The 23,766-nt window shown below is 42.0% G+C and overlaps 1 protein-coding gene across 2 annotated transcripts; it reads left to right on the forward strand.

The window, feature by feature from the left end:
* Positions 1-1,551: 1,551 nt before the first annotated feature.
* On the forward strand, positions 1,552-22,878 carry LOC140565462 (MAP kinase-interacting serine/threonine-protein kinase 2-like). Of its 2 annotated transcripts, none has more exons than XM_072691380.1 (15): positions 1,552-1,644; positions 3,672-3,841; positions 3,961-4,051; positions 5,566-5,667; positions 6,393-6,490; positions 10,452-10,531; positions 10,837-10,910; positions 11,013-11,117; positions 12,081-12,136; positions 12,301-12,396; positions 19,178-19,372; positions 19,494-19,658; positions 20,071-20,111; positions 20,475-20,776; positions 21,870-22,878. In XM_072691380.1, exons 2-15 carry the CDS (start codon positions 3,791-3,793, stop codon positions 21,890-21,892), a joined length of 1,479 nt encoding a protein of 492 aa, XP_072547481.1. In that variant the 5' UTR covers positions 1,552-1,644; positions 3,672-3,790; the 3' UTR covers positions 21,893-22,878. The 2 variants fall into 2 exon arrangements, with proteins under 2 accessions (XP_072547481.1, XP_072547482.1); XM_072691381.1 differs by having other exon boundaries at positions 3,677-3,841.
* Positions 22,879-23,766: the final 888 nt, after the last annotated feature.

Here is a 23,766-nt window from a genome sequence, read left to right on the forward strand (position 1 = left end):
CATGCTGGTCCACCAGCTTGGTCACACTGGTTGACTAGACTGATCAACTAGCTTGGTCATGATGATCAACCAGTCTGGTCATGATGGTCGGCCAGCTTGGTCATACTGGTTGACTGGTCATGCTGGTCCATCAGCTTGGTCACACTGGTTGACTGGTCATGCTGGTCCACCAGCTTGGACATACTGGTTGACTAGACTGATCAGCCAGTCTGGTCATGCTGGTCCTCCAGCTTGGTCACACTGGTTGACTGGTCATGCTGGTCCACCAGCTTGGTCACACTGGTTGACTGGTCATGCTGGTCCTCCAGCTTGGTCACACTGGTTGACTGGTCCTGCTGGTCCTCCAGCTTGGTCACACTGGTTGACCTGGCAGCCTGGTTGAGTTGGCCATGGTCACCATTCATCTCAGTTGAAAACATACGCTATGTTGGTCAAAAGCTAAACTGGTCAACCATCTTCACCAGCTTGGCCAGTTTGGGCTCCAACATCTTCCAGATGATTAACAAGTTAGATAGATGTTAGTGGTATGCTAGGAGGACATGCCTGCGACACTTGGGCTCCCTGGGCTACGTGATCCACAAAATCCAGAATAAAGAACCACACAGTGATCAGACGCCAGCTCTCGATGAGGAGGGTGTGATCAGTAGTACACTCCACTGCACGTACACTACGTTTCAAGTGAACATCACGAGGAGCAGCACGCGCAGGAGTGCGTCCTGCTAAACTTGGTACACTTGGCACTAGCAACTCATGAACGAATAGATTCTTTTGAATCTTTTTACTTCGCGAACCGATTCAGCGACATTCTAACAACATCCTGTGCTTTCCGTGCCATCTAGGCAATAAATACCAATGTTTCCATCGGAAACAGTAATAATTAACGATATATGTATACATAACATGACCATAAACTATTAAGTTGTGAACATTTAAACTATTTCACATAGGCTTCAAATAGTGTGCCGATTCTGTTGTTCGGCTGTGCTGTGTGCATCTAGCCCTGCACACAGTGCATAGAGGTGGTCACATTCACTCCCTGAATGTCATTTCATACGAAGAAGACACGAATATTGATCTGCCTAATCAATGATGACTTCATTTGAGAATCAATAGTTAGCTAATATGACTCGGTAAATACGAATCGGTTATGAATCGGTTAGCACTAGCTCAATTCAAAACTGATATTTATTTGTCTTGCACAAAATGAGTAGAAATAGTCACACTGTACTGTCACTTTCGCTCTGATTGTTTTCTTATATAAAGGAGATACAAATATTGATCCGCTTAATCGATGTTCTGTGAATCAGTGACTCGTTGAATCAAACAGTTCGGTTGAGTAAACTAAATTTAAACTGAGCTGAACTGAATCGAACGTCTGTGGATCAACGGTCAGTCTCCGCCACAGTTCGTCCAATCACGGGCCGAGTTTGGGATCCGCTGGCTTGTTTTCTCACATCTGATTGGTTGAGCGGGGTGTCGATGGGTGGGACTAGGGGCCGGGAGCTTATATATGTGGAGACGCTGCAGCTCGACAGCAGAGTTGATTCAGGGCAGAAAACGGTGGAAGAGTTGAGTTTGCAAACCGACTTTAGGTTGAAGGAAAAGCTTAAAACTGGATTATTACGGATAACAGCGATACACGGGGTAAGATATCTGCTTTCTGAGGTGTTTAGTAATAGTTTCGATGACTTGTCGTGTGTTTTTACTCAAACATTAATCAATACCTGTAGCTAAAATCGGCGTTAGACCAGGTATCAGCAGCTGCGGGTCATTCAGTAGTAGTTAGGTTAGTTAGTTCGTTATCTGTGGTGTTTAAAATGGTCCTAATCCTAAACTCTAATACTGTATTACTTGTAAACGGGCCGGAGCTGCTGCTGGCCGCTGCGAGGAGCGCTGGGGCTCCCAGTGGCTGCATTAGCTATTAGCGTTAGCAGCTGGTGCTCTCGCTCCATTTACACTGAATTTACAGCTGAAAGTGTCATAAAATTAATATTTACACTTTAAACAGATCATTTGGTAACATAACTGTGTAACTTGTGGTTTTATTAGCTGGCTTTATTCGTTTATGTAGGGGTTGTTTGGAGGTAACTAGGTAGCGCTAGCTCTAATTAGCTAGCATAGCTATATTATTTTAATGTGATAATTTGAATAAATCAGGTTTCTAATATTTAACAGTGTGTAAAAAATGTGTATGTGTATGTGTGTATATATATATATATTTACGTGTGTGTATGTATTTATATATGTGTGTATGTATGTATATATATGTATATATGTGTGTATATGTGTGTGTATGTGTGTGTATGTGTGTATATGTGTGTGTGTATATACATTTGTATGTGTGTGTATGTATTTATATGTATATACATTTGTATTTATATATATTTATATTTGTATTTATATATATTTGTGTGTATAGATTTATATATATATATGTGTGTGTGTGTGTGTGTGTGTGTGTGTGTGTGTGTATATATATATATATATATATATATATATATATATATATATATGTGTATATATATATATATATATATATATATATATATATGTATATATATATGTATATATATGTATATATATATATATATATATGTATGTATATGTATGTATGTATGTATGTATATATATATATGTATGTATATGTGTGTATGTTACATCTAGTCGTGTAGCTATATAGCTAAGGTTTTCTAATTATCTTAATCTGTGCAGATACAAATGCCTGTTTTTATATAGCTACTAGAAAGTGTGTGTGTGTGTGTGTGTGTATTAAGGTTATTAAATGATTCATTTGTTTGACCCTTATAATTAAACAGGCTGTTAATATAGACCAATATGTAAACTACCTCTGTTCTTATTGGCTGACATTATTGCTCCTCATTAAAAAGCAGTCCAGGCTGAAGGATAAAGCCCACTACTTGGCTATAACCAGTGAAATGTGTGGTGCTAAACCGCTGTAGTATGAAGAGTGTGTGTATTAGAAAAAAATTTTTTCATTGTACTATATTTATTGCAATGTTTCGTCATTTAGACAAAATGCACAAACAGTGTCAAATGTTAAAAAGCTGCTATCCAAATACCCTCCCATACTGAGTACTGTGGTTTTTACCTAAAATGCTTCACTACATTGAGTTCATTAAGACTGATTACACTCCCTGTACTGAAACATGCTGTTAATTAGTGTTTTCTAAGTACTGATGATATTCACGATACTCATATAAGCATATAGTGTACCATGATAAGTTATCACAATACGATAAAATATTTTCCTATTGCCCAGCTCTAGTGTGTGTATACGCAAAAAAATCAGATTAGGCATTGTACTGTGTATTTACTGCATTTTTTTTAAAACTGTAAATAAATAAAGTAGTTTCCGGAGGATTGGGAAACCTTGCAGCAAGGTATTCAGAGCACAGAACAGCTGGGCTATGTCACATTAACACCCATATTTTCACCAAAGGCCTAATTTCTCCCTTCTTTAACACCTGTTTTGAATATGCATGCTATAAATATGTGCTAAATTCAAAATATCAAATTTTTCATTTCAATCTTCATATTTTTGAAACCCTCCCATTTTCCATTGGAGCTAAATTATAAAAGAGGACGTCTCATAGTAAATATTTTAGTGTCTGTGCATCTGTCTGTGCTTAACCTCTGCATCTGCTGTGTAGTGTAGGAGTCTGCTGCACTGCCACCTTGGTGACCTTACTGCTGAACCTGACCGGAGCCGCCGCTGCCCTGAGGTTCAGTCACCCAGCCGAACGCAGACGCCGAGCTCAGTCCGTTTAAAATGGTGCAAAACAAAAACACGGACGTCATGGGATACCACTGCTCTTACAAGGTTAGTCCCTCAAGGCTGAAGTTCAGCTGGTCTGCAGAACTGATATATGGCTGTATGAGATGTTTATGGGGGGGGGGTGAAGAACGCAGTCTGGTATTTGATACTTTCGCCTCTTCCAGGGTGAGAACCCGTTTGAGAAAGATAGATTCGCCAGAAGAGAATCTCATCCTCGGGAAGCACCGTTTGATTTGGAACGGCCTCAGAGACCCGGTGAGGGTTATTGATACTATGATTATTTTTATTATATATTATTATTTTTGGATTGATTGCACAGTTTATAAACATGAGCCAGTGTGGAGTAACCACATATAAATATGAGCAACAACAGGTTGTATATTCATCAGTTATTTATTATTGGGGAGTGAGTATATAGAAAATACGGTATCCAATATTTGTGCATATTTTTTGATTCAATACACAATTATGTTAAGGGTGTTCAAGCAGAATCAGCCAGAATTTGCGATCCAAAGTTGGTTAGTGCAATATTTTTGATTTTGCCAAGTCGGTGTTGCATTTGCGTTTTACTTCGAACGTTATTTGCTGCGGTTTAATGTCCTCGAAGTGATATTCTAGAAAATAAATCTCTAACAATTAAAAGATCCTTAATAATTCATTAATAATTAAAGTACTAGTATTATGACTTTGGTTAATACCAACAAACTCATTGTAACTGTCTCACACAAACCTTGTTTTTCACTTTTCTCCGTAATGTGACTCTGATCAGTAGAAATCAATTTATTAGAATTTATTTTTTATTGACCCCTACATTGAAGGACAGTTTGATGGTTTACCTTGATGTAAACAAAGGTTAGACCGTTTCATGCAAAAGTCAAGCTGATCTTTACCCTTATGTACGTTTTACTGGCCTGTTTATTTACTGGATTTAAAAGATTTGGGGGGCAAACAAAAGTAAGTAAAATGAAGAATAAGTTGATGCTTAAACTTTGTTAAATATATACATATAAATATTTGACATAATTAAATGTAGTAATGTAATAACAGTATCCAAAATTAGTTGAAAAGTCATACAAATCTGTTTCGTGGCTTAAAAACATTGAATTAGTACAAAATGTAATTTAAAAGGGGTTGTCCAAACTTTTGCACACTGCTACCTTTAACCATTCAAAATTACTGCTGTTAGTAACTTCCCCCCTTCTGCTGTAAGCTTGGGGTTTTTGTGACAGTAAGAGCTCCTGTGTTAATGACTAATAATCGTTAGTGAGTACAGACAATCGGATTCGGACGTTAAAAGATTGATCAGTAAATCATAATTATTTATAAACTGTAGGCATTAAATGATCTAGAATCGGGAGTATAGAAATGTGATGTATAAATATAAATGCAGTGAATAAAACGCAGATGGTTTAGTGCAGTAGTCCAGCATCACCTAAACTCTCAGCTCATCTAAAGGTTAATAAATATCAGCCTTCAAAGATCAATCAAATCCACCTGGTTAATACCAGTGCTTTAAGCAATTATCTGCCCATACCAGTACAGTTCCCGTCCCTGCTGTTCTATTAGTGTATGCTGTCTTTCATACTAATAACTTAATTAGCTTGTTTATTTCATCACTTACATCCTCTTCGCCCTACAGTTATCTTTCTCCACAAGAGGCTATGCATTATCTTGATCAGTGCTGGGCAGAGTTCAGTGACACAGCCCTGGTGGACTTTCAGCACGCTCGGCTCCAGAGGCTCAAACTTCTGCTCGCTTCTTTTCTTTAGACATGCCGTCCAGCAAGCCCATCGACATCCCAGACGCCAAGAAGAGGAACAAGAAGAAGAAAAGATGCAGAGCCACGGACAGCTTCACCGGGCGCTTTGAAGGCAAGCTGCGTCTGCGCTTCTCTCAGATGGAGGTGTTTAAAGGGCTCTGGTCCTACAGACGTCATTCTGGGAGGCAGTGTCTCTCTCAAAAGCCTCGTAAACCTGATTTCAGGACGTCTGAAGTATTCATAGTAAAATCTCATGTGAACGTATGTTTGTTATTGGCTTCTGCTAAAGCTGCCAAGTCCAAATTTAAGCAGCTGAGGTTTTGTATCTGACGTCACGTCAGATGAGTTGATGTCTATATTGTGTGTTTTGCACCGCAGAAGGACAGTTTGATGCTTTACCTTAATGTAAATAGGTTATACTATTTCATGCAAAAGTCAAGCCACCTTTTACCCTTATGTACAGTTTACTGGCCTGTTTACTGGATTTAACAAGGTGAAATAGAAAGTAAGCACTAGTAAAGCAATAGTCAGTAGAATGAAGCATAAGTTAATACTTATACTTTAGATTAAATATTTATAAAAATGAATATTTTACATATAATTAATTGTAGGACTGTAATGGTATCTGAAATTAGTTGAAAAAGCCATATAATCGTGTTTCGTGGCTTAAATACAATTCAAACTGTCATTTAGATTGGGTTGTCCAAACTTTTGCACACTGCTACGTTCACCCGTTCGACCTTACTGCTGTCAGTAACTTCTAATTGGCCTGTTGTGGGCCTGTGGCGTGTAATTAAATTTTAATTCATTTTAATTATTTTCTTTAATGTTGTGCAGATGTCTACAGGCTGCAGGATGAGGTGCTTGGAGAAGGAGCGTATGCAGTTGTGCAGACGTGCATCAACCTGATCACTCACAAAGAATATGCAGTAAAGGTGAGCTCTTGATATAGACTAGGGCTGAATTTGCACAAACCCCATCCCTCACCTTTTTTTTTTTTTCCCCCTTAATTTATTAATGAATTAATTAATTAATTTATTTTTAAATGCCTTGTGCAACTTATTAGACGTCTTATTTTTCTGTTAAATGTATATTTAAAGTTTTAAAATCACGTAAAGCCTGGATGAATTTCCTGAGGAGTTATTTATTGGTTCCAGACTCTGACATCAGCGCAGCTGGGCCTGTGCTGTTGTGCCAAATGAGCTCACCTCTGGCTGCATCGATATCCCTTGCTGAAATGTATTGCGTCATTTCTAGGTGAATTCTGGAGAGCAGCTGGAGTTATATTAATATGCAGCATTTAATTGCAGTTTGGGTTTGGTTTAGCCAGGCTGGGTAGTCGCTCGTGTGTGGACAGGTCGGTTCTGTGCGTTTTCCCCCTCCAGCTCTAACGACTCTCTGCTCTGCTGTGGCTCCACTGTTTAAACCCACAGTGCCTGATCAGCAGAGAAGCTTCCTCTTTCGGTTGTTGACAGTTCGTAGCTGGCAGGACGGTCTGAAAACAGGGCCCCTGCTGAGTCTGTGTTCACTCGGTCTGTTGAGCTTCCAGTGGTGGCAGCTACTTCAGTACTGATGCTGAGCGTAGGTTTACATGCAGACTCTGCAATATTCACCAGCCTGGTGATAAACAGGCCGTTCTCCTGAATCGTCTGGATCGGAAGTGTCCATAGTGTGTTTCATGTGAACCAATCAGAGTTAAGGATGTCTTGGGCAGGTTAGCCTCGATTAGCTTAGTTTTTGCCATGTCTGCCTATCAATACTATCAATATTATCAATGCCTATCCATACTAGAGTACCAGATACTGTGCTAAATGCTGGACATTACTGAAGGCCCCATTTTTGGCCCACTTATACAGTTTCTGATGTTACCAGTGTTCTTTTTTTGGGGATTTGTTCAGTTTAGGAGGAGATTATAAGAGCAGAGTTGTGGACGTTTGTCATTTCAAAACTTTTTTCCATTTAATTTTTCAGTTAAATCTGGTCAAAATGGAGACAATATTCACACACCGGCTATATAAAAGCCTTCTTGTTGTTTGACATTTTTGCCAGCCTGTAAGGTCTGCTCCTACAAGTCAATTTAAGTGACTCTCATAATTAATGTGTAATGTTAGAGGATTAACAGTGGTTGATTTACAGTACTGTCATTTCCTACATACAGGAAAATAACACTCATATATACAGTTACCACATGTTCTTAAAAGGACCGTTTTCCTGTTGGTGTTTCCTCCATCACTTCTACCATTTGTTTATTGATCTTATATATAATATTTCCTCCATTTTGACCTGATTTAATGGGAAAATGGAAAATTAAAAAGGTGTAATCATTCATGATGAGCTAAAAAACAAAGTCCAGGTCAGATTCATGGTGTGTTTTAAAGAGCACAGATTATAAGAGCAGAGCTCTAAACAATTATTATAAAATGCACTGATTGTTAGAATTTGGAAGAATGGTTTATACCTACATACGTCATCTGTACAAGTAAAGTTTGTCAATTACAGGACTAAAATCACATATCTGCACCCCCCACCCCCAAATGACCATCTCAACCGAAACCGCTCCTGCCAGGAAAAAGGCCTGTGCGCTGTCCAGGGGTTAAACCCCCATTAACTAACTATTTTTGTAATCTTGAAAGGCTAATCTAGTAATTCTGTCTTGTGAATCCAGTCACACACACGGTTCTGCCATCTGAAAATATTTGTACGTAGTTTTCACCCGTAGGCTAAATTCAGTGTCTGCACAGTGCTGAAGTCTTAATTCTGTTCTTTTAATAATTAAGTAGTTCTAAGCACTGAAAATGTCCCTTGTTTAAACATTCAGCACATTGTTCAGCACTAGTGAGGACCGAATGTACAGCATTTCACCCTGAACACAAAGGGAAATTGTCAGGGCAGAAACGATGAGCAGGACTGTTCAAATGGAGCTCAGACCTGAAAACAGCAGGTGCTCTTCACTCCTGCTGCCTGTGCATTAAAGACTTGCAGGTGGCATGAGCCCAATCCCTCGTCATTTACTCTTACTTTCAGTGTAGTTTCACTTTCCTGAATTGCCATCCAATGCAGAGACGTGTGCCGGGACCACTGCGGGTCAGGTATGCTGCTGAGCCTCAGATAGCAGGGCTGTTTATGGAGGCAGCTGAACGCTGCCTGTCCAGTTAAGGTAGTCCATCATTTTAAACTGCGTGCACAGCAGACTGTACTGCTTAGCTCTTAAAAATAGCTTTAGCTGCATATGATCATATTCTGCCTTTTAAGACGTTTAACTGCTAGTCTTGGTCCGAGACAGATTCATGTAGGGATGGACGATGCGCGTAAAGGTAATTATAATAAACGCTTGCTTAGATGAGCGAGTGTCTGTCATTCCACTGCCTCTGCGTAGCAGCAAAAGACTCACAGTACAGTCTGGTCCAGCTCATGTGGTGCGCTATGCTGGTCAGTAGAAATTACCAGTGCATTTTGGGAGCCGAAGTGCCTCAATCACACTCCGATACGACTTTACAAAAAATGTCTGACTCGCTCATTAGTTAACGTGAATAGGGCTCAATGTTCTGGTTCTATTTCTTAGGCCTAAAGAATTATAAATGGAGCAGGCGGTGTGTACAGATGAATACTATCTAAAATATTTAACCAAAATGTAGCAAAATTAGAAGTACAAGACTGCCTTTTCCTTCCAGATACAATGCTGAAATTGAAACGATGAGTATTAGCCAATCAGGTTTCTATAATAAAATCTATTGCCTTTTAAGACTAGGACTAAAGTTTTTGTCCTCAAACATATACCCATCTGTACCCATCCATGCCAGTCAGTGCCTGTTGGTACTCCTTGATGCCTGTCTGGCATGCCCGTGAGTGCCTGTCTACACCTGTCCGTACCCATCTGTGCACATCCATGCCTATTAGTACTCATCCATGCCCATTTGTGCCCATCCATACTCCCTGGGACCCTCCCATATGGTCAAATCAATATATACATTTGAAATCAATATATACATTTTTAAAAATCTGCATCAGCTTTATCTGTATAAAGAGGATATATATTCATTATATTAATTACTAAAAAATTGTGCTGAACCTTTTTTACATAACAGATTATGCTAGGCCCCCTGGTTGCAGTTTCAGCCTCATTTGCTCTCGGCCCAGATATTTAATTTTTTTGTCCAGACTCTCGCAGTCTTGGTGTTTGCTCATGTGCTGTCTGGGCTGTCCTGCGGAGACTCCAGTCAGCTCAGACTAGCCAGGTTAAACAATAAGCAGTGCTGTTCTGGTCTTTGTTTCCGCAGAACGAAAGGGGAGGAAACCGGGCAGTTGGAGGGTTCAGAGTTACTCCAGCTGCCCACATGAGGGTATATCTGAAGCGCCGGCGCTCAGACTGCTGGGCCGTGGTGTCTTGTGTTGGACGTGCTGGCTGACAGGCCTGATGTTTTTGTCATAACCTGCTGACTCTGTGGTCTGTAGAGCTGTTATGGATGACCGGTGGCGCAGTGTCTGTCTGCTAATCCCCTCGCTTACACTGTGCGCTCGCTGAGCCGGCCACAATGAAGCGGTCACACAAACCTACCGAGCTGTGAAGGGCAGAATGCTGAGCCTCTGTGTGGGCTGGTGTGTGTGTGTGTGTGTGTGTGTGTGTGTGTGTGTGTGTGTGTGTGTGTGTGTGTGTGTGTGTGTGTGTGTGTGGTGGAGGTTTCCTGGTCTACAGGAAAGCCTGGAGTGTAATGACCCTTTCCTGCAGATGAGGATACAGGAATGTGTACATGGTGTTGCTATTTCTGACCATGAAAACAAAGGCGGTGTGTTCTGGCCCTGAACCGAAGATCTTGACCTGTGTAAACTCTCCTGGGCTTGGGTTTATTCAGTGTTAAGCGTCTACATGTTTTTTTTTTTTGTTTGTTTGTTTTTCAGATCATTGAGAAGAGGCCAGGCCACAGCCGGAGCAGAGTCTTCAGGGAGGTGGAGATGCTCTATCAGTGCCAAGGACACAGGTACAGGAAGTGATTTACACGAGGCAACTCTGCAAGGTTTAAGGGTTATGGTTTAGGGCTACAACTTTAGAAAAACTGCACACCAGTTAAGACATCCCTGCGTCCAGGTTATTTATTTAACTACGCTAAACCAGTTGGGCTGTCAAAATAAATAAGAAAAAATTCTATACGGACGGTAGAGCCCCATTGTTGGATCTGGATGGCTAAGGATGCTGGCTAAGTGGAGTCAGCCTGGATATTTCTTTATGGTATGGAATTGTTGGATATGCATATATGTGATGAGACTGGTCTTTTTCTGTCTGTAGAAACATCCTGGAGCTGGTAGAGTTCTTTGAAGAGGATGAGAAGTTCTACCTGGTGTTTGAAAAGCTGAGAGGAGGTGGGTGGAGCTGCCGTCATCCTTATGTTAGACTAATCTTACAGCCATGACTTTTCTTTTTTTAGTCTGGGTTGTTAATTCCAGGCTGTGTTCTGTGTCTAGGTTCTGTGTTGACCCACATCCACAGAAGACAGCACTTTAGTGAACAGGAAGCCAGCATCGTGGTGCAGGAAATCGCCAGTGCTCTGGACTTCCTTCACAGCAAAGGTGAACCAGCCCTGTCCTTCATTTCACTCCACTGTCCAGATCCTAGTTAACACTTGCTTCCTTCCAGCGGACACTTAAAGTAGACGAATGTAGAATGTAGGGATGCACCGATCCATCTTTTTCTACTGGTACTGATACAGATAGCGATGCACAAACTTTGCGTATCGTCCGATGTCCAATACCGATCCAGTACCATTGTTGAATTAATAAACCATATACCTGACCATCTGGTGGACACTTAAGGCATCGGGATTGACGTAATCATGAGTTTATTACTTTATAAAACAAACTTTAACAAATGAACACAGATATTAATGAACCCAGAATCACTAAAATGAATAACCGTGCTGGACCTCGGCACACTGTCATCTGGCTCAGGACTTTTATTCTGAAGTCTGAGAGACTAAAGTGGAGCTAGCAGCTCCTCCCTTCTCACTTCTTACACTAAAGTTGAGCTGGATTCCTCGCTGATGGTTGATTGCGGGTCGAGGGCCCCATATAGGTTAGACAGGGAACATCTTGCTTTTTGCTGTGATCTGTGTATAATGTCTGTAGGTTATTCTGATCCTGAGATCCTGAAGCCTAGAAAACCGGTCCCTTGACTAATTATCCGATGCCCAATCCAGCTGATTATGTTAGTATCGGCACAGATATCCGATCCTAATATCGGATCGGTGCGTCCCTAGTAGAGTGGCTACAGCACTGGCTGCTTCTCCTTGGTAGTGTTGGAAGTAGATACATTAGTGGTTCGACATGGATTGAACAGGGTCTTGTGCTGAATTGCTGTTCTGGTGGTGGTTCACTGTAGAGAATTTGGGCTCAATCTGGCTTAGCGTGGCTGCCAAGTGTTAGCGTTGTTTACATACATGGAAGATGCGTTTCACAACAGGGGGAAGTGAAGTAAAGGGAAGTTGAGATTCATCAGTAAAATGTTAGGAATGTAAAAGTGTTTCTGGTCTATAGGAATGGCACATCGGGACCTGAAGCCAGAGAACATCCTCTGTGAGCACAGTGACCGGGTGAGTTCTTTGTGGCTCATGAAGCTACAGTGTAAAGTGAGGTGAACTTGTACACACCTAATATTTGAGCACATACTGATGGTTAAATCAGTGGGGTACAGTAGTGTTTATCATTGCATGGAGGGGATGTGCAGGTCTGTCCCTGACCGGTTTCTTCTCTGCAGATTTCTCCAGTGAAGATCTGTGATTTTGACCTGGGCAGTGGAATCAAGCTGAACAGTGACAGCTCCCCCATCTCCACTCCTGAACTGCTGACTCCGGTGAGTGCTGGAGATTTGTGTAGTTTTTCCCCACCCAGTCTTAAAGGTGGTCACTCTGCCGAAGTTTGTTGTAGCTTTAGTGTGTTTAAAACTCACTGAGCTGAGTATTATTATTTTTTTTTTAAAGTTGTAGATAGTTGTACTGTATAATACATTATTACATTTTTATTATTTTAATGCACATGGTGGGTGCAAGATGAGAATGTTCGTCCGAACTCTTGTACTGGTGCTGCTTTTCTAGAACTGGTATCACTGATAGGTCTTTCTATGACCTAAGATAAATACTCATGTCTGTAATAGAAAACAAAACAAAGCAACATGTTTTACTTGTTTTTTTTTTTTTACAAGAATGTGCATTAGATGGTTATGCTGCTCCAAAATGAGTGCCTAGATTTGAGCATTATACTGAGTGTGTTATGGATGTAACTAAGAAGGCAGTGAAGTTTAGGTGTCCCGGGTCAAACGACACATTTAGGAAGTAGTGGGCAATTCCTCAGTCTGGGAACATTTTTATAAGGACAATTTTTGTTGTATAGGTGGGGAAAACAATGTACCATTAAATGTTCCATTACTGTAGTGTATGCCACTTTTAATGTGGTTTATTTTTTGCAATATATCAATTTGGCACATAATTATTCTTTAGCACAGTGTTCTCTGCAAGACGATGTAAACGTTTTTTCGTTAATTTTATATATATATATATATATATATATATATATATATATATATATATATATATATATATATATATATATATATATATATATATATATAAATAAAAACCTCAAAACCCATCATTTGACAGGGTGCTGAAACTGTTGCATTAGGCTGTTTTCGTGCTGGTATAGTGGAGCGGTGGAAGAAAGGTGTTCTGTGGAGTAATGGTGGTGGAGCTCCATCCAGTACTTTTGGGACGAGTTGGGGAGTTGGGGATGAGATGGGGTTGTGATCATCCAACATCCTGACTTAACTAACACTCTTGTGGTTGAATGCAATCAAATACTCAGCAAAATCTAGTAGAAAGTCTTCTCTGGACAGTAGAGACAGTTACTCCAACAAAAGCAGGATCAACTTTTTATTTATTTTTTCATTTTTTTAAATAATACCCTTGATTTCAGAAGAAATAATAAATGGGCAGGTGTCCCAATACTTTTGTCCGTGTAGTGAATCAGAGCCATTCTTGAATACAATTCCGTCACTGTCCCACTTCAGTCTTATCTGTCTTGTCCCTGAAGACGTGCTATCGGTGCCAGCCTGTATGACTGATTTACTGCCCTATTGCTCTACAGTCCTGTAGGAAAACAAAGATAAGGAGATTCCTGTTCTGAACACTGAAAGCTCATTATCAGCAAACTGGTGAAAATGAGCTCCTCAGAAATCCCCTACAAAACCAGAGTTGTTTACATGCAGAGCAGCCATAACATTAGCACCACTGACCGGTGAAGTGGCTTCTGTGGGGTGGAGATATTGGGCAGTGAGTGAACGGTCAGATCTTGAAGGTGTTAAAGCAGGAGAAATGGACAAGCGTAAGAATCGGAGACACTTTGACAAGAACCGAACTGGGTCAGAACATCTCCAAAACCTCAGGCAGGTCTTTTGGGGTGTTCTTGCTGTCTATAGTGCTCCAAGGAAGGACATCTGGTGAACCTAAGGCTCATTGACTCTAAGTCCGGTCAGTTGCGAGGTGGGACCTCCATGAAAGGATCAGAGGTCAGAGCTATTGTGGCAGCACTAAGGAGACTAGCCCTTAATTAGGCCTGTGGTACTACTGTTATGGCTGATTGGTGTAGATGCATGTGACCTGTAGGGGGTTGTTGCTCAGTAAAGCATGAAATATTGCTCATATTTCAACTGCCTAAAACGGGGCTGCTCAATCCTGGTCCTGGAGATCTACCACCCTAAAGAGTTTAGCTCCACCCTGAATCAAACACCTGATCTAGACAATGAAGACCTTCAGGAGCAACTGAGCATTAGAGTCCACAGTGTTGGATCTGAACTCTCCAGGGTGGTAGATCTCCAGGACCAGGGTTGAGCAGCCCTGGCCTAAAGGAAGGTAAACCAGAAGATGGTGCAGTGAAGTTCTGCAGTAAAATCTGCAGCTGTCTCCATGCCCTGGACTTTCCAGATGCTGCTAAAACAGGCTGACTGAGGACTGCGGTGTGGTAAATGCAGAACCCTCCCTTTATTATCTCCATAAAGAATCTGCTCCATAGCAACCACAAGCTCGTCGGTCACCACTGTGGGGAAGGAGCTTGGCTGTGTTTTGGGAGTGGAAGCACATGACCTACTTTTCTAAAGTCTTGTGCCTGTTCAGTGTCTGGAGTTGTTTCAGTGCCATAGTTGGAGAACGATGGTTCTGGAATCTGTAGTTTGATACAGTTCATTTGAAAGATGAGCCACTTCAGTGCGGCCTTCAGTTCAGATCTATTATTGGAAATTCCTGGTTTCAGTTGCATGAAGAACCACAACCACCTCAGAAAGTCCCTGGTTCACCATGCTGGTTAGACCCCCAGCTCTGTGGTTCCTCTGCTGGGCAGAAGGGCCATACTGATCAAATTTAGTGTCCCACTTGAGCTCAACAGAATCTGCAGACTGTATCTAACAATCATCAATTTCATCAATTATTCACTGTTTTATGATGATTAAATAATTAACCCGACAGGCACCACAGGAAAAGCTCACATTGAAGCACCCAGCAAATGACCCTGCAGTTAACTGCCTGAATCTCCTGGCTGTAACATTTATGGCCTTTGTGTGACGCTCTCTTTTCCACAGCGACTTTAACCAACCTTTTTCACTCAGAAATACATTGAAGGAGACACACTTTTTCAACGTTGCATGGATTTAGCATACAGATATTTGGGCCGTGGGGTGGGGGGTAGCATTTAAATCAACCTAAACTAAAATCTACAATCAAAATCAATAGAAAAGAAAAATTAAGAGAAACGGTCAAGATGATGGAAGAGAGAAATGTTACTAAGATTATAAACCAGAATTAAATCAAATTAGATGAAAGGTACTGATATATAAACATATTTTTAAAATATAATGTAACCTCAAATAAAAGAAAATGTTATATGTAACTTAAATAAGCAGAAGTAAGATTTGCAATAATTAAAAAAAAAACATTTAAATGTTTCAAATTATACTATTAATTAATAAAAAAAAATAATAAGAAGAAGAAAAAGATGATGGCAGAAAACACAACGGTTGTGCATCTAAAGTGTAGCTGTTGCTATGTGGTTACTATGGTATTCCAGGTAGTTTCCATGGTGTTGCTAGCTGGTTGTCACAGCATTTTCTATGTGATTGAAGTGATGGCAACCACCTGGGATATAGTGCTGCTAGATGGTTGCTCAGATGGTTGCTGTGGTACCTGATGTTGATGGTTGGGTGTTACTGCTGTATTTGAGTTATGAGGTTGCCAAAACTTTTTCATCATGGAAATTTGCAAATTTGCAAAAATCCCTTACGATAAAACCGTGCATCCAGTAAAAATGAATCTTTAAGCGATGCCGAATTACGCAAAAGGACCCAATGATCTGGAACTGGAGGTAAATCGAATTTAATTAGAATTAAAATCCAGTAAAAGTTGGGGGCGGAGTTGAGAGTTGAGACAGCCCAGTGTTTCCTGGTGCGCTGTGACTAACTGCAGATTTTCCCAGTTCTGTAAAAATTCACTGGTGCGCTCACCCAGTCAGCCAATCAGACCTTAGTTGGCCGTAGGGAAGGTGTTGGCGGTACTGTGGTTACTGAATGTGATCATGACTCTGCCTCATGCTATGTCACTGGAGTAGCGCTATGCTAGGCAGACTGCACCGAACTCGGGGTCCCGTCGGCTCAGAGTAACTCCTCAGACTTAATGGCTTTATCCGCATCATTAGCGCTCTGCACAGAGTAAAGCTCCAGCAGGTGGCCGAGCTGCATATGGTGTTGTGTCTGTAAGCCGCAGGAAGCAGAAGGAGGGACGCGGGCGGGCGTCAGAGACGGCGCTGTCTGGAGCGGCTAAAACTCCTCCCGGCTCTGAGGGGAGGTTATGTAAGAGGCCAGTCATGCGGAAAAGAAATCCAGCTGGGTGCTGAGCTTTCAGTTGGGCCGCTGCCTCGTCCAGTGATTCATTCATTTCCATCCACTCCAGGCACGTCAACACTGAAATGCTACTGGTGCTGGTGGTGAATGAAAGCTGATGACCAGCGGTGACTGTGTGAGCAACCTGGGCTGACCTCTGGTTAATCAACTGTGTCCGGACCTGTTGCTTACTCTGCATGCTGGGTGCTTAAGTATTTGGACGTCCATTTATTTGTTCACAGAATGGCATTCATTTGCATTGTTAAGAAGTCTATTGTAGACTCTTTAAAACTTTTCCAAAAGTTTGTGGACGCCCCTTCTAATGAACGCATTCAGCTACTTTAGACCTTTACACCCAGTGCTGATACAGCTTGTCTAATCCCTGTAGAGAAGAAGTACTGCCAATAGAATAGGACTCTCTGGAGCAGATCAACATCATGACCCTATTGGCTCCATGCTGCCTAATGCCAGGCGTGGGCTAGAGGGGTATAAAGCCCCCCAGCATTGAGGAGCTGTGGAGCAGTGGAAGAACTGTGTTCTCTGGAATGATGGTGGAGCTTTTTTTTTTTTTTTTTGTTGCTGTGTTTTAAAGGACCTAGGAGCTGGGCGATCAGGGAGGTCCGTCAGACTGGATATTGTGTGTTTCTATAAATAACACAGACCCGAAGATCAGATCGGTATTGACCCGAAACTCCAGATTAAGGTACTCTAGGGCAAAAAGAGGATTGAACTCTCCCAAAAAAAAACAAAAGCAGTTCTGTCCTCATCGCATCCCTTTGGACTGTTATCGTATCTCCTTGAACATAGTCTGGAGGAACACCGAGACCATTGTAGAAGGCCAGCATGTTATCTTGTTGGCTTTTTATAGACCTATCAGAGCTGAGTGAACAGGCTGATCTGTGGAAGCGGATCCTGCTGATAAGAGACGAGGCTGTGTCGCTGTTGGAGGGCGTATCTCCAGAGCATAGCCCTCACTGATGGGATTGTGCAATATACGCAATAGTCTTTTCTGCAGAGTTACACCATTGCTGAATCTGGGTCTGCCTGTGCCCACTAGCCCGCTGAACTGCTGACCTTCTCTTTCTGCATCCTCAGGCTGCGTTTTCCTTTTTTTTTTTTTTTTTTTTTTTTTTTTTTCCATGGCTTTGGAAGTATTAATGCAGTGTTCCGAGTGGATGAATGTGTGCATGGCTGTTATGTAACTTTTCTGCCAGGCCTGCGGCTTGTTTTTCTCCTCAGAGCAGATCAAATCCAGCAGCAGCCTTTTGGCCTAGTTTCCAAATGACGCAGGCAGCAGGTCAGGCAGGCGGCAGCTCGTGGGTCCTGCTGGAACAGTTGGCCGCTGACACGTCTCCGTGGCTCAACCGGATCAGGCCACCCAGCTTAGGCAGGAACAAAGAACAGGACAGTTCCCCTCTGGAGACGTGAGAAGAGGGATGACTGCTGTCAGTGTGGAGTGCAGAGTGAGGGTTGGGAGGGGTGTTAAAGCTGTGCTCAGTGATGAGGATGGATGTTTGGTGGAGGTGTTACTGTATCTTTGTGGCCGGGAGATAAGATTCAGACTAGGTTTTGGAGGAGCATTGCTTTGAGGATTTGATTGCATTCCGTGACGAGAGTGTTAGTGAGGTCAGGATGTTGGATCACCTCCCAATAGTACTGGATGGAGAGCACAGCTCCTCCACTGCTCCACAGCTCAATGCTGGGGGGCTTTATACCCCTCTAGCCCACGCCTGGCATTATGGTGTGGTGACGAGTGGGTGTCAGCATTCAGAATGGTGCATAATTCAAGTTAGAGGCAGTATAACTAATTTCAATCTCTAGGGGGCGCACAACTTTTCTTAAGTATGAAGTTTCAGGACCCTGAACCTGTTCAGTCGAAGGCCCTTTTACACCTGATCACTTTATAGAACTGATTGTATCCTGATGAGATTTTAGCCACATGCATTTACTCTGGGTAATCAATGCATCAGACTGAAATCCAGTCGCAGTGTAGGGCGGAAATAGGCTAGTTCTCTTGGGAGGGGCTTGAGTTATGGAATGCAACTTGGAGAGCTGGTGGTGTTTACACTGCTATAACTGAAATGCATCTCTGACCACCTCCTAATGTGGTTTGAGTGATTGGATTAGTATCTGGTTTAAACGAGGGGGCGTGTTTACATTTGCATTTGTATGTGGCTTGGCCTCCAGATTAAATCCTGAAGTATTTCTAAAAGTGACCCAGTGTAAATGGGGTCTAGGGCCAGTGTGATTTCATAAGGTTAAGAAAATAATTTACAATGGTTAAGAAGAATACCAATTAATTATTCAACTGTTCAAATATTACATTTTACTTTTTTAAGTTTTAAGGTTAATTACTAAACACAGCTGTGTATGCAGTCCGTGTTCTGCTGACCAGCTTGTGCTCTGTTAAATAAAACTGGGTATTTGAGCCGGGGTGTACGTTTACTGTGTGTAATCAAACATGTGCTCTTGCTCCAGGAAGGGGTTACCCAACAAAGACCATTTGTTAAACCTCCTAACCTTTTATACAATCTTTTATCATACAGTAAACATCTACTGCTTTAAGAGCTGAGCTGACCTGGATGGACGGTCATGTGTTTTTCTGAGCGTGATTAACCATCAGTATGGTCAGCACTTCTAGAACAGCGGCTTGGATTTATACGAATGTAGATTTAGACCGATTATAGAGCTTGTACTGCTTGTGTTTCTGCAGTGTGGCTCAGCGGAGTACATGGCTCCTGAGGTGGTGGAGGCCTTCAGTGAAGAGGCCAGCATCTACGACAAGCGCTGTGACCTTTGGAGCCTCGGGGTCATCCTCTACATCTTGCTCAGTGGATACCCTCCATTCGTGGGGCGATGTGGGACTGACTGTGGCTGGGACTGGGGAGAGCCATGTCATGCCTGTCAGGTCTGTAATAATAATATGCACATAATTTTGTTATATTTAATGGTTGTAAAAGTTGTATTTAGTTTTGTTCTTTGTCTTTCTTCGTACAAGAAATTTTAAAAATAATTTTCCGTCTGTGCAGAACATGCTGTTTGAGAGCATTCAGGAGGGGAAGTACGAGTTTCCAGAGAAAGACTGGGCGCACATCTCCCCTGCCGCTAAAGACCTCATCTCCAAGCTGCTGGTGCGGGACGCCAAAAACCGCCTTAGTGCGGCCCAGGTGCTGCAGCACCCATGGGTGCGAGGGGTAAGTCTGCGTCAGTGCACATCTGAGGGGCGGTTTAACTCTAGAAATATACCCGATCCATGTTTGGGGAATGTTAAATGGGACTTCTGCCAAACACTATTTCTGATGGTGTACTAATTCATTTAATATTTTCATAGTATGTTTTAGTTCATCTTTTAAAGTATTATTAATTATTATTTATTACTATTCTATTTTAAGTGGATTTATTTTATTCAGATTTTTTTTAAGATCTGCTGTGAAGTGTTTTAATACTATTTCATTTGTTCTGTGTTTTTAATAAATAATAAAATACATATTTTTACTCAACATTTTATATATAATTGTATAGCAAATATAAATGTGTAGCAGGTCATGACTGGGTTGGTTATTTATGTATGTATGTTTATTTTTGTTTTCTTTCTCCTTTCTTCAGTGTGCTTCAAACTCTGTGACGACATCCATACTAAACCAGAGGTGAGTTTTTGGCTCTTTATGGACTTGAGTGTTTGAGACGATCCACTAGTGAAGTATTTCAGAAGTGTGCTGGAATTTACCTACAGAGAAGTAGACAAAAGCTGCTCAATTATGTGGGGGTGTTAAACCCCTTGAACTAATAAACTAGTAAACCCGTTAGCAGACACTACGGTCCATTTCTTTGATAAGTGGTTTAGCGTATCTTGTGGAGTCCCACTAGGTTCCATTTCGGGGCCTGTGAAATTAGTTAATTATGACCATTAATGTAGATCTGAAAGTAAAGTGTCTGCTACAGAGCGTATTGTGACCTTCGCTGTGTTAGCATGGCCATTTTTGGCAATCTTCTCTTTCTCGTTCTCTCAGGGGGGGTCGTGCCCAGGACCTGACTGTTTTCGCCGGCCGGGCGGTGGCGGTAAACAGGCAGCTGGCAGAGCAGGAAGAAAGTGCGGAGCAGCTGCAGCAGCTGCAGTTGCAGGGCGACGACGACGATGGCTTTTCTTCCTCTCCGCTGCTCCTTCACAGCAGCCTGAGCTCCATCATGCCCCTCTCACCCCTCACCCGGTCCCGCCTGGCCCAGCGCCGGCGCACCAGCAGCCAGAACCGCGGGCCGGTGTGTGCGTCTGAACTGCGGCAACTGCTCGCCCCGCTGGTGGTGGTGGGAGACTGTGCGTGACCTATGCACATACACACACACACACATGCACACACTGTGTTAAAGGTGATGCACTGAATGTACTTGATTTAAGTGTGTGTGTTCTTACATCAGCACAGAATATGGCCAAAGTTATGAAATATTTAAATATGAACTAATATGGATTATGCTGTCATTTGATGTCCCTGCACTGAGGGCATTTGATGTCCCGGAGTGTATTATTATCACATCTGCAAAAATGATTGGCAAAATAACTGTTTAATTGCTCTAATATTAATTCGCTGTGTTAGCATGGCCATTTTTGGCTGATGTTCTACTGAGCTGTCCTTGGTTAGAATCTCTTATAGATTTCTCATATCTTGTTGTCGTCAGAGTGTCTCCCTGTTCTCCCCTCACTCTATCTATCTCTATCTGTACGAGATTAGCAAAGCAAATTACCAGCAACTAAAATATGATCAGCATAAAAACATCCTCACAATCAAAGCAGTAGGATATGTTTAATCTTTTAGATGTGATTAGTGCTGGAGTGTTGCGTGTACTGTACGGTTGAGGTGGAGATGTGCTGTTATGTGTAGAGCTTAGACAGATGCCAAATCTAACTTTCTGGTGGTTTCAGGATATGGAGCTCATGTTGCAAAAAATACCATTAGAAACTACTGTCTAATTCAGTTTTTATACTGCATTAATTAAGCTGCAGGTCCAGACACTCTCCCATACTTCTGTTCGGAAGGTGCAGCGCTGCATCCAGTGATCAACCTTGCATCATATTTATCATTTCTTCTTTCTATATAAAAAAAAAAACAAAAAAAAAAGTATATTATACACACTACAATTTGTGTATATTATAGTTTTTAGTTGTGTATATATATTACACACTACATAGCTAAAAGCTATGTGTGTGTGTGTGTGTGTGTGTGTGTGTGTGTGTGTGTGTGTGTACGCTACAATTTGTATGCAAGTTTAATATATAAATATAAAAAAATATATTTTCAATTGTCCTGCAACTGTTTGTACTCGGAGAAACCTGATTTGTGTCTGTATAATTATTAATGTATACGTTGATTTTTAAATAAATAAAGACAATCTTCTCTTTCTCGTTCTCTCAGGGGGGGTCGTGCCCAGGACCTGACTGTTTTCGCCGGCCGGGCGGTGGCGGTAAACAGGCAGCTGGCAGAGCAGGAAGAAAGTGCGGAGCAGCTGCAGCAGCTGCAGTTGCAGGGCGACGACGACGATGGCTTTTCTTCCTCTCCGCTGCTCCTTCACAGCAGCCTGAGCTCCATCATGCCCCTCTCACCCCTCACCCGGTCCCGCCTGGCCCAGCGCCGGCGCACCAGCAGCCAGAACCGCGGGCCGGTGTGTGCGTCTGAACTGCGGCAACTGCTCGCCCCGCTGGTGGTGGTGGGAGACTGTGCGTGACCTATGCACATACACACACACACACATGCACACACTGTGTTAAAGGTGATGCACTGAATGTACTTGATTTAAGTGTGTGTGTTCTTACATCAGCACAGAATATGGCCAAAGTTATGAAATATTTAAATATGAACTAATATGGATTATGCTGTCATTTGATGTCCCTGCACTGAGGGCATTTGATGTCCCGGAGTGTATTATTATCACATCTGCAAAAATGATTGGCAAAATAACTGTTTAATTGCTCTAATATTAATTTAAGGTGCAGTTATAATAAATAATTATAATAATTTATAATAAGGTCATTCTAATTAATACAAAATCAAATTGTCAAGCTATGTTGCTGTAAAATATTTTATTGAATTTTAGTTTTGTTTACATTTTAAATGAAGCAGATTCAGTGCATCCCTTTAGTCAATGCAGCGTGTCTGACCTTCTCTGTACACCAGCCCTCACTGGGCCCTCCAGCCGGACACTGTGTTGAACCCACAGACGTTTGAAGCACTTTTGCTGGAGGACTCCAGTTAGCTGTAGCACTTATTAAGAAAAAGCTTTACAACCTCAGACCCCCCCCCCCCCCCAAACTCCCCCCAAAGATGCTTGTTTTGAAGGGGGTTCTTCAGAAATGACTGTCCGGCAGCGTTAATGTCAGAGTCTGCTTCCGCTGAGCTCACGGCACCAAGAAAAAAAAGGCAAAAATAAACTTTGGACAGAAGCTGAAAAACCAAAGGACTCCTGTAGTGCTGCTTCCTCGTGCAATCAGCTGATCCCACTGTGAAGATCCAGGTCTCTGTTTAATGCATCAGGGTTATTAACCTCATGCTTTTGCCTTTCTGTGCTCCTACGGATCAGCGTTGTTTATGCGACCTCGGAGACTTGTACCCGTTCTGTCCTTGCTAAGGAGGAGGTTCTGGCAGGCCATGCTGTTGGGTAATGCAGGTTAGATCTGATGAGGGGATGTATTTGTTATGCAACATGTTGATTTGGATTTCAGGCTCCTCCTCTTATTCAGCCGACTTTCAGAGACCCGCGTTAGGGTTCTCTCTTTAATTTTTGTATTTTTTTTGATGGATTCAAGGGCTTTCTTCTCCTTTACACTGCCAGAAGCTCTTCAGTCCAGCGCTCTGCAGCAGAGAACACCAACGTTAAAGCTGTTAATTGTTGGATGTTGTCGTTTTTCCCCTCGTTTAGATCTGGAGGACCCGGTCCAGCACAGCTTGGTGAACGTTTTCTTCTACTCAAACTTGTGTGTTAAAAGCAGCAAAGTCACCTGCGCTGGACGCCGGCTCCTCAGAAACCCAGAAACCACCCCTAGAGGGGGTCAGAGTTCTGCCTCTGAAGACAGGGACCAATTAGAGAAGCACTCCAGAACGAGGCTGTGAGCCGGTCCCCACAGTTCAGTTTCCCTTCCTTAAAAAGTGATCAATCAGCCGAGCTCTGTTAGTTTGGTGTCTGAGCTTTGCTGATTTAGCTGAAGAATGGCTTTATTAAGGTTGATGGGATCCCAGAATGTGGAATTTAGCACCGATACAAAGTTCTCTGGCAGAAACACACTGTGATACTACAGCACTGCACATAATCCATCCT

This window comes from Salminus brasiliensis, chromosome 11 (assembly GCF_030463535.1).
Source record: "Salminus brasiliensis chromosome 11, fSalBra1.hap2, whole genome shotgun sequence".
Lineage (NCBI taxonomy): Eukaryota > Metazoa > Chordata > Actinopteri > Characiformes > Bryconidae > Salminus > Salminus brasiliensis.

Excerpts from the sequence above, each read along its gene's own strand:
- LOC140565462 (XM_072691380.1), top strand. The coding sequence starts at position 3,791 with ATGGTGCAAAACAAAAACACGGACGTCATGGGATACCACTGCTCTTAC. Across the intron at positions 12,137-12,300 it reads TCTGTGAGCACAGTGACCGG|ATTTCTCCAGTGAAGATCTG; the intron begins GTGAGTTCTTTG and ends TCTTCTCTGCAG. Across the intron at positions 20,112-20,474 it reads ACATCCATACTAAACCAGAG|GGGGGGTCGTGCCCAGGACC; the intron begins GTGAGTTTTTGG and ends TCGTTCTCTCAG.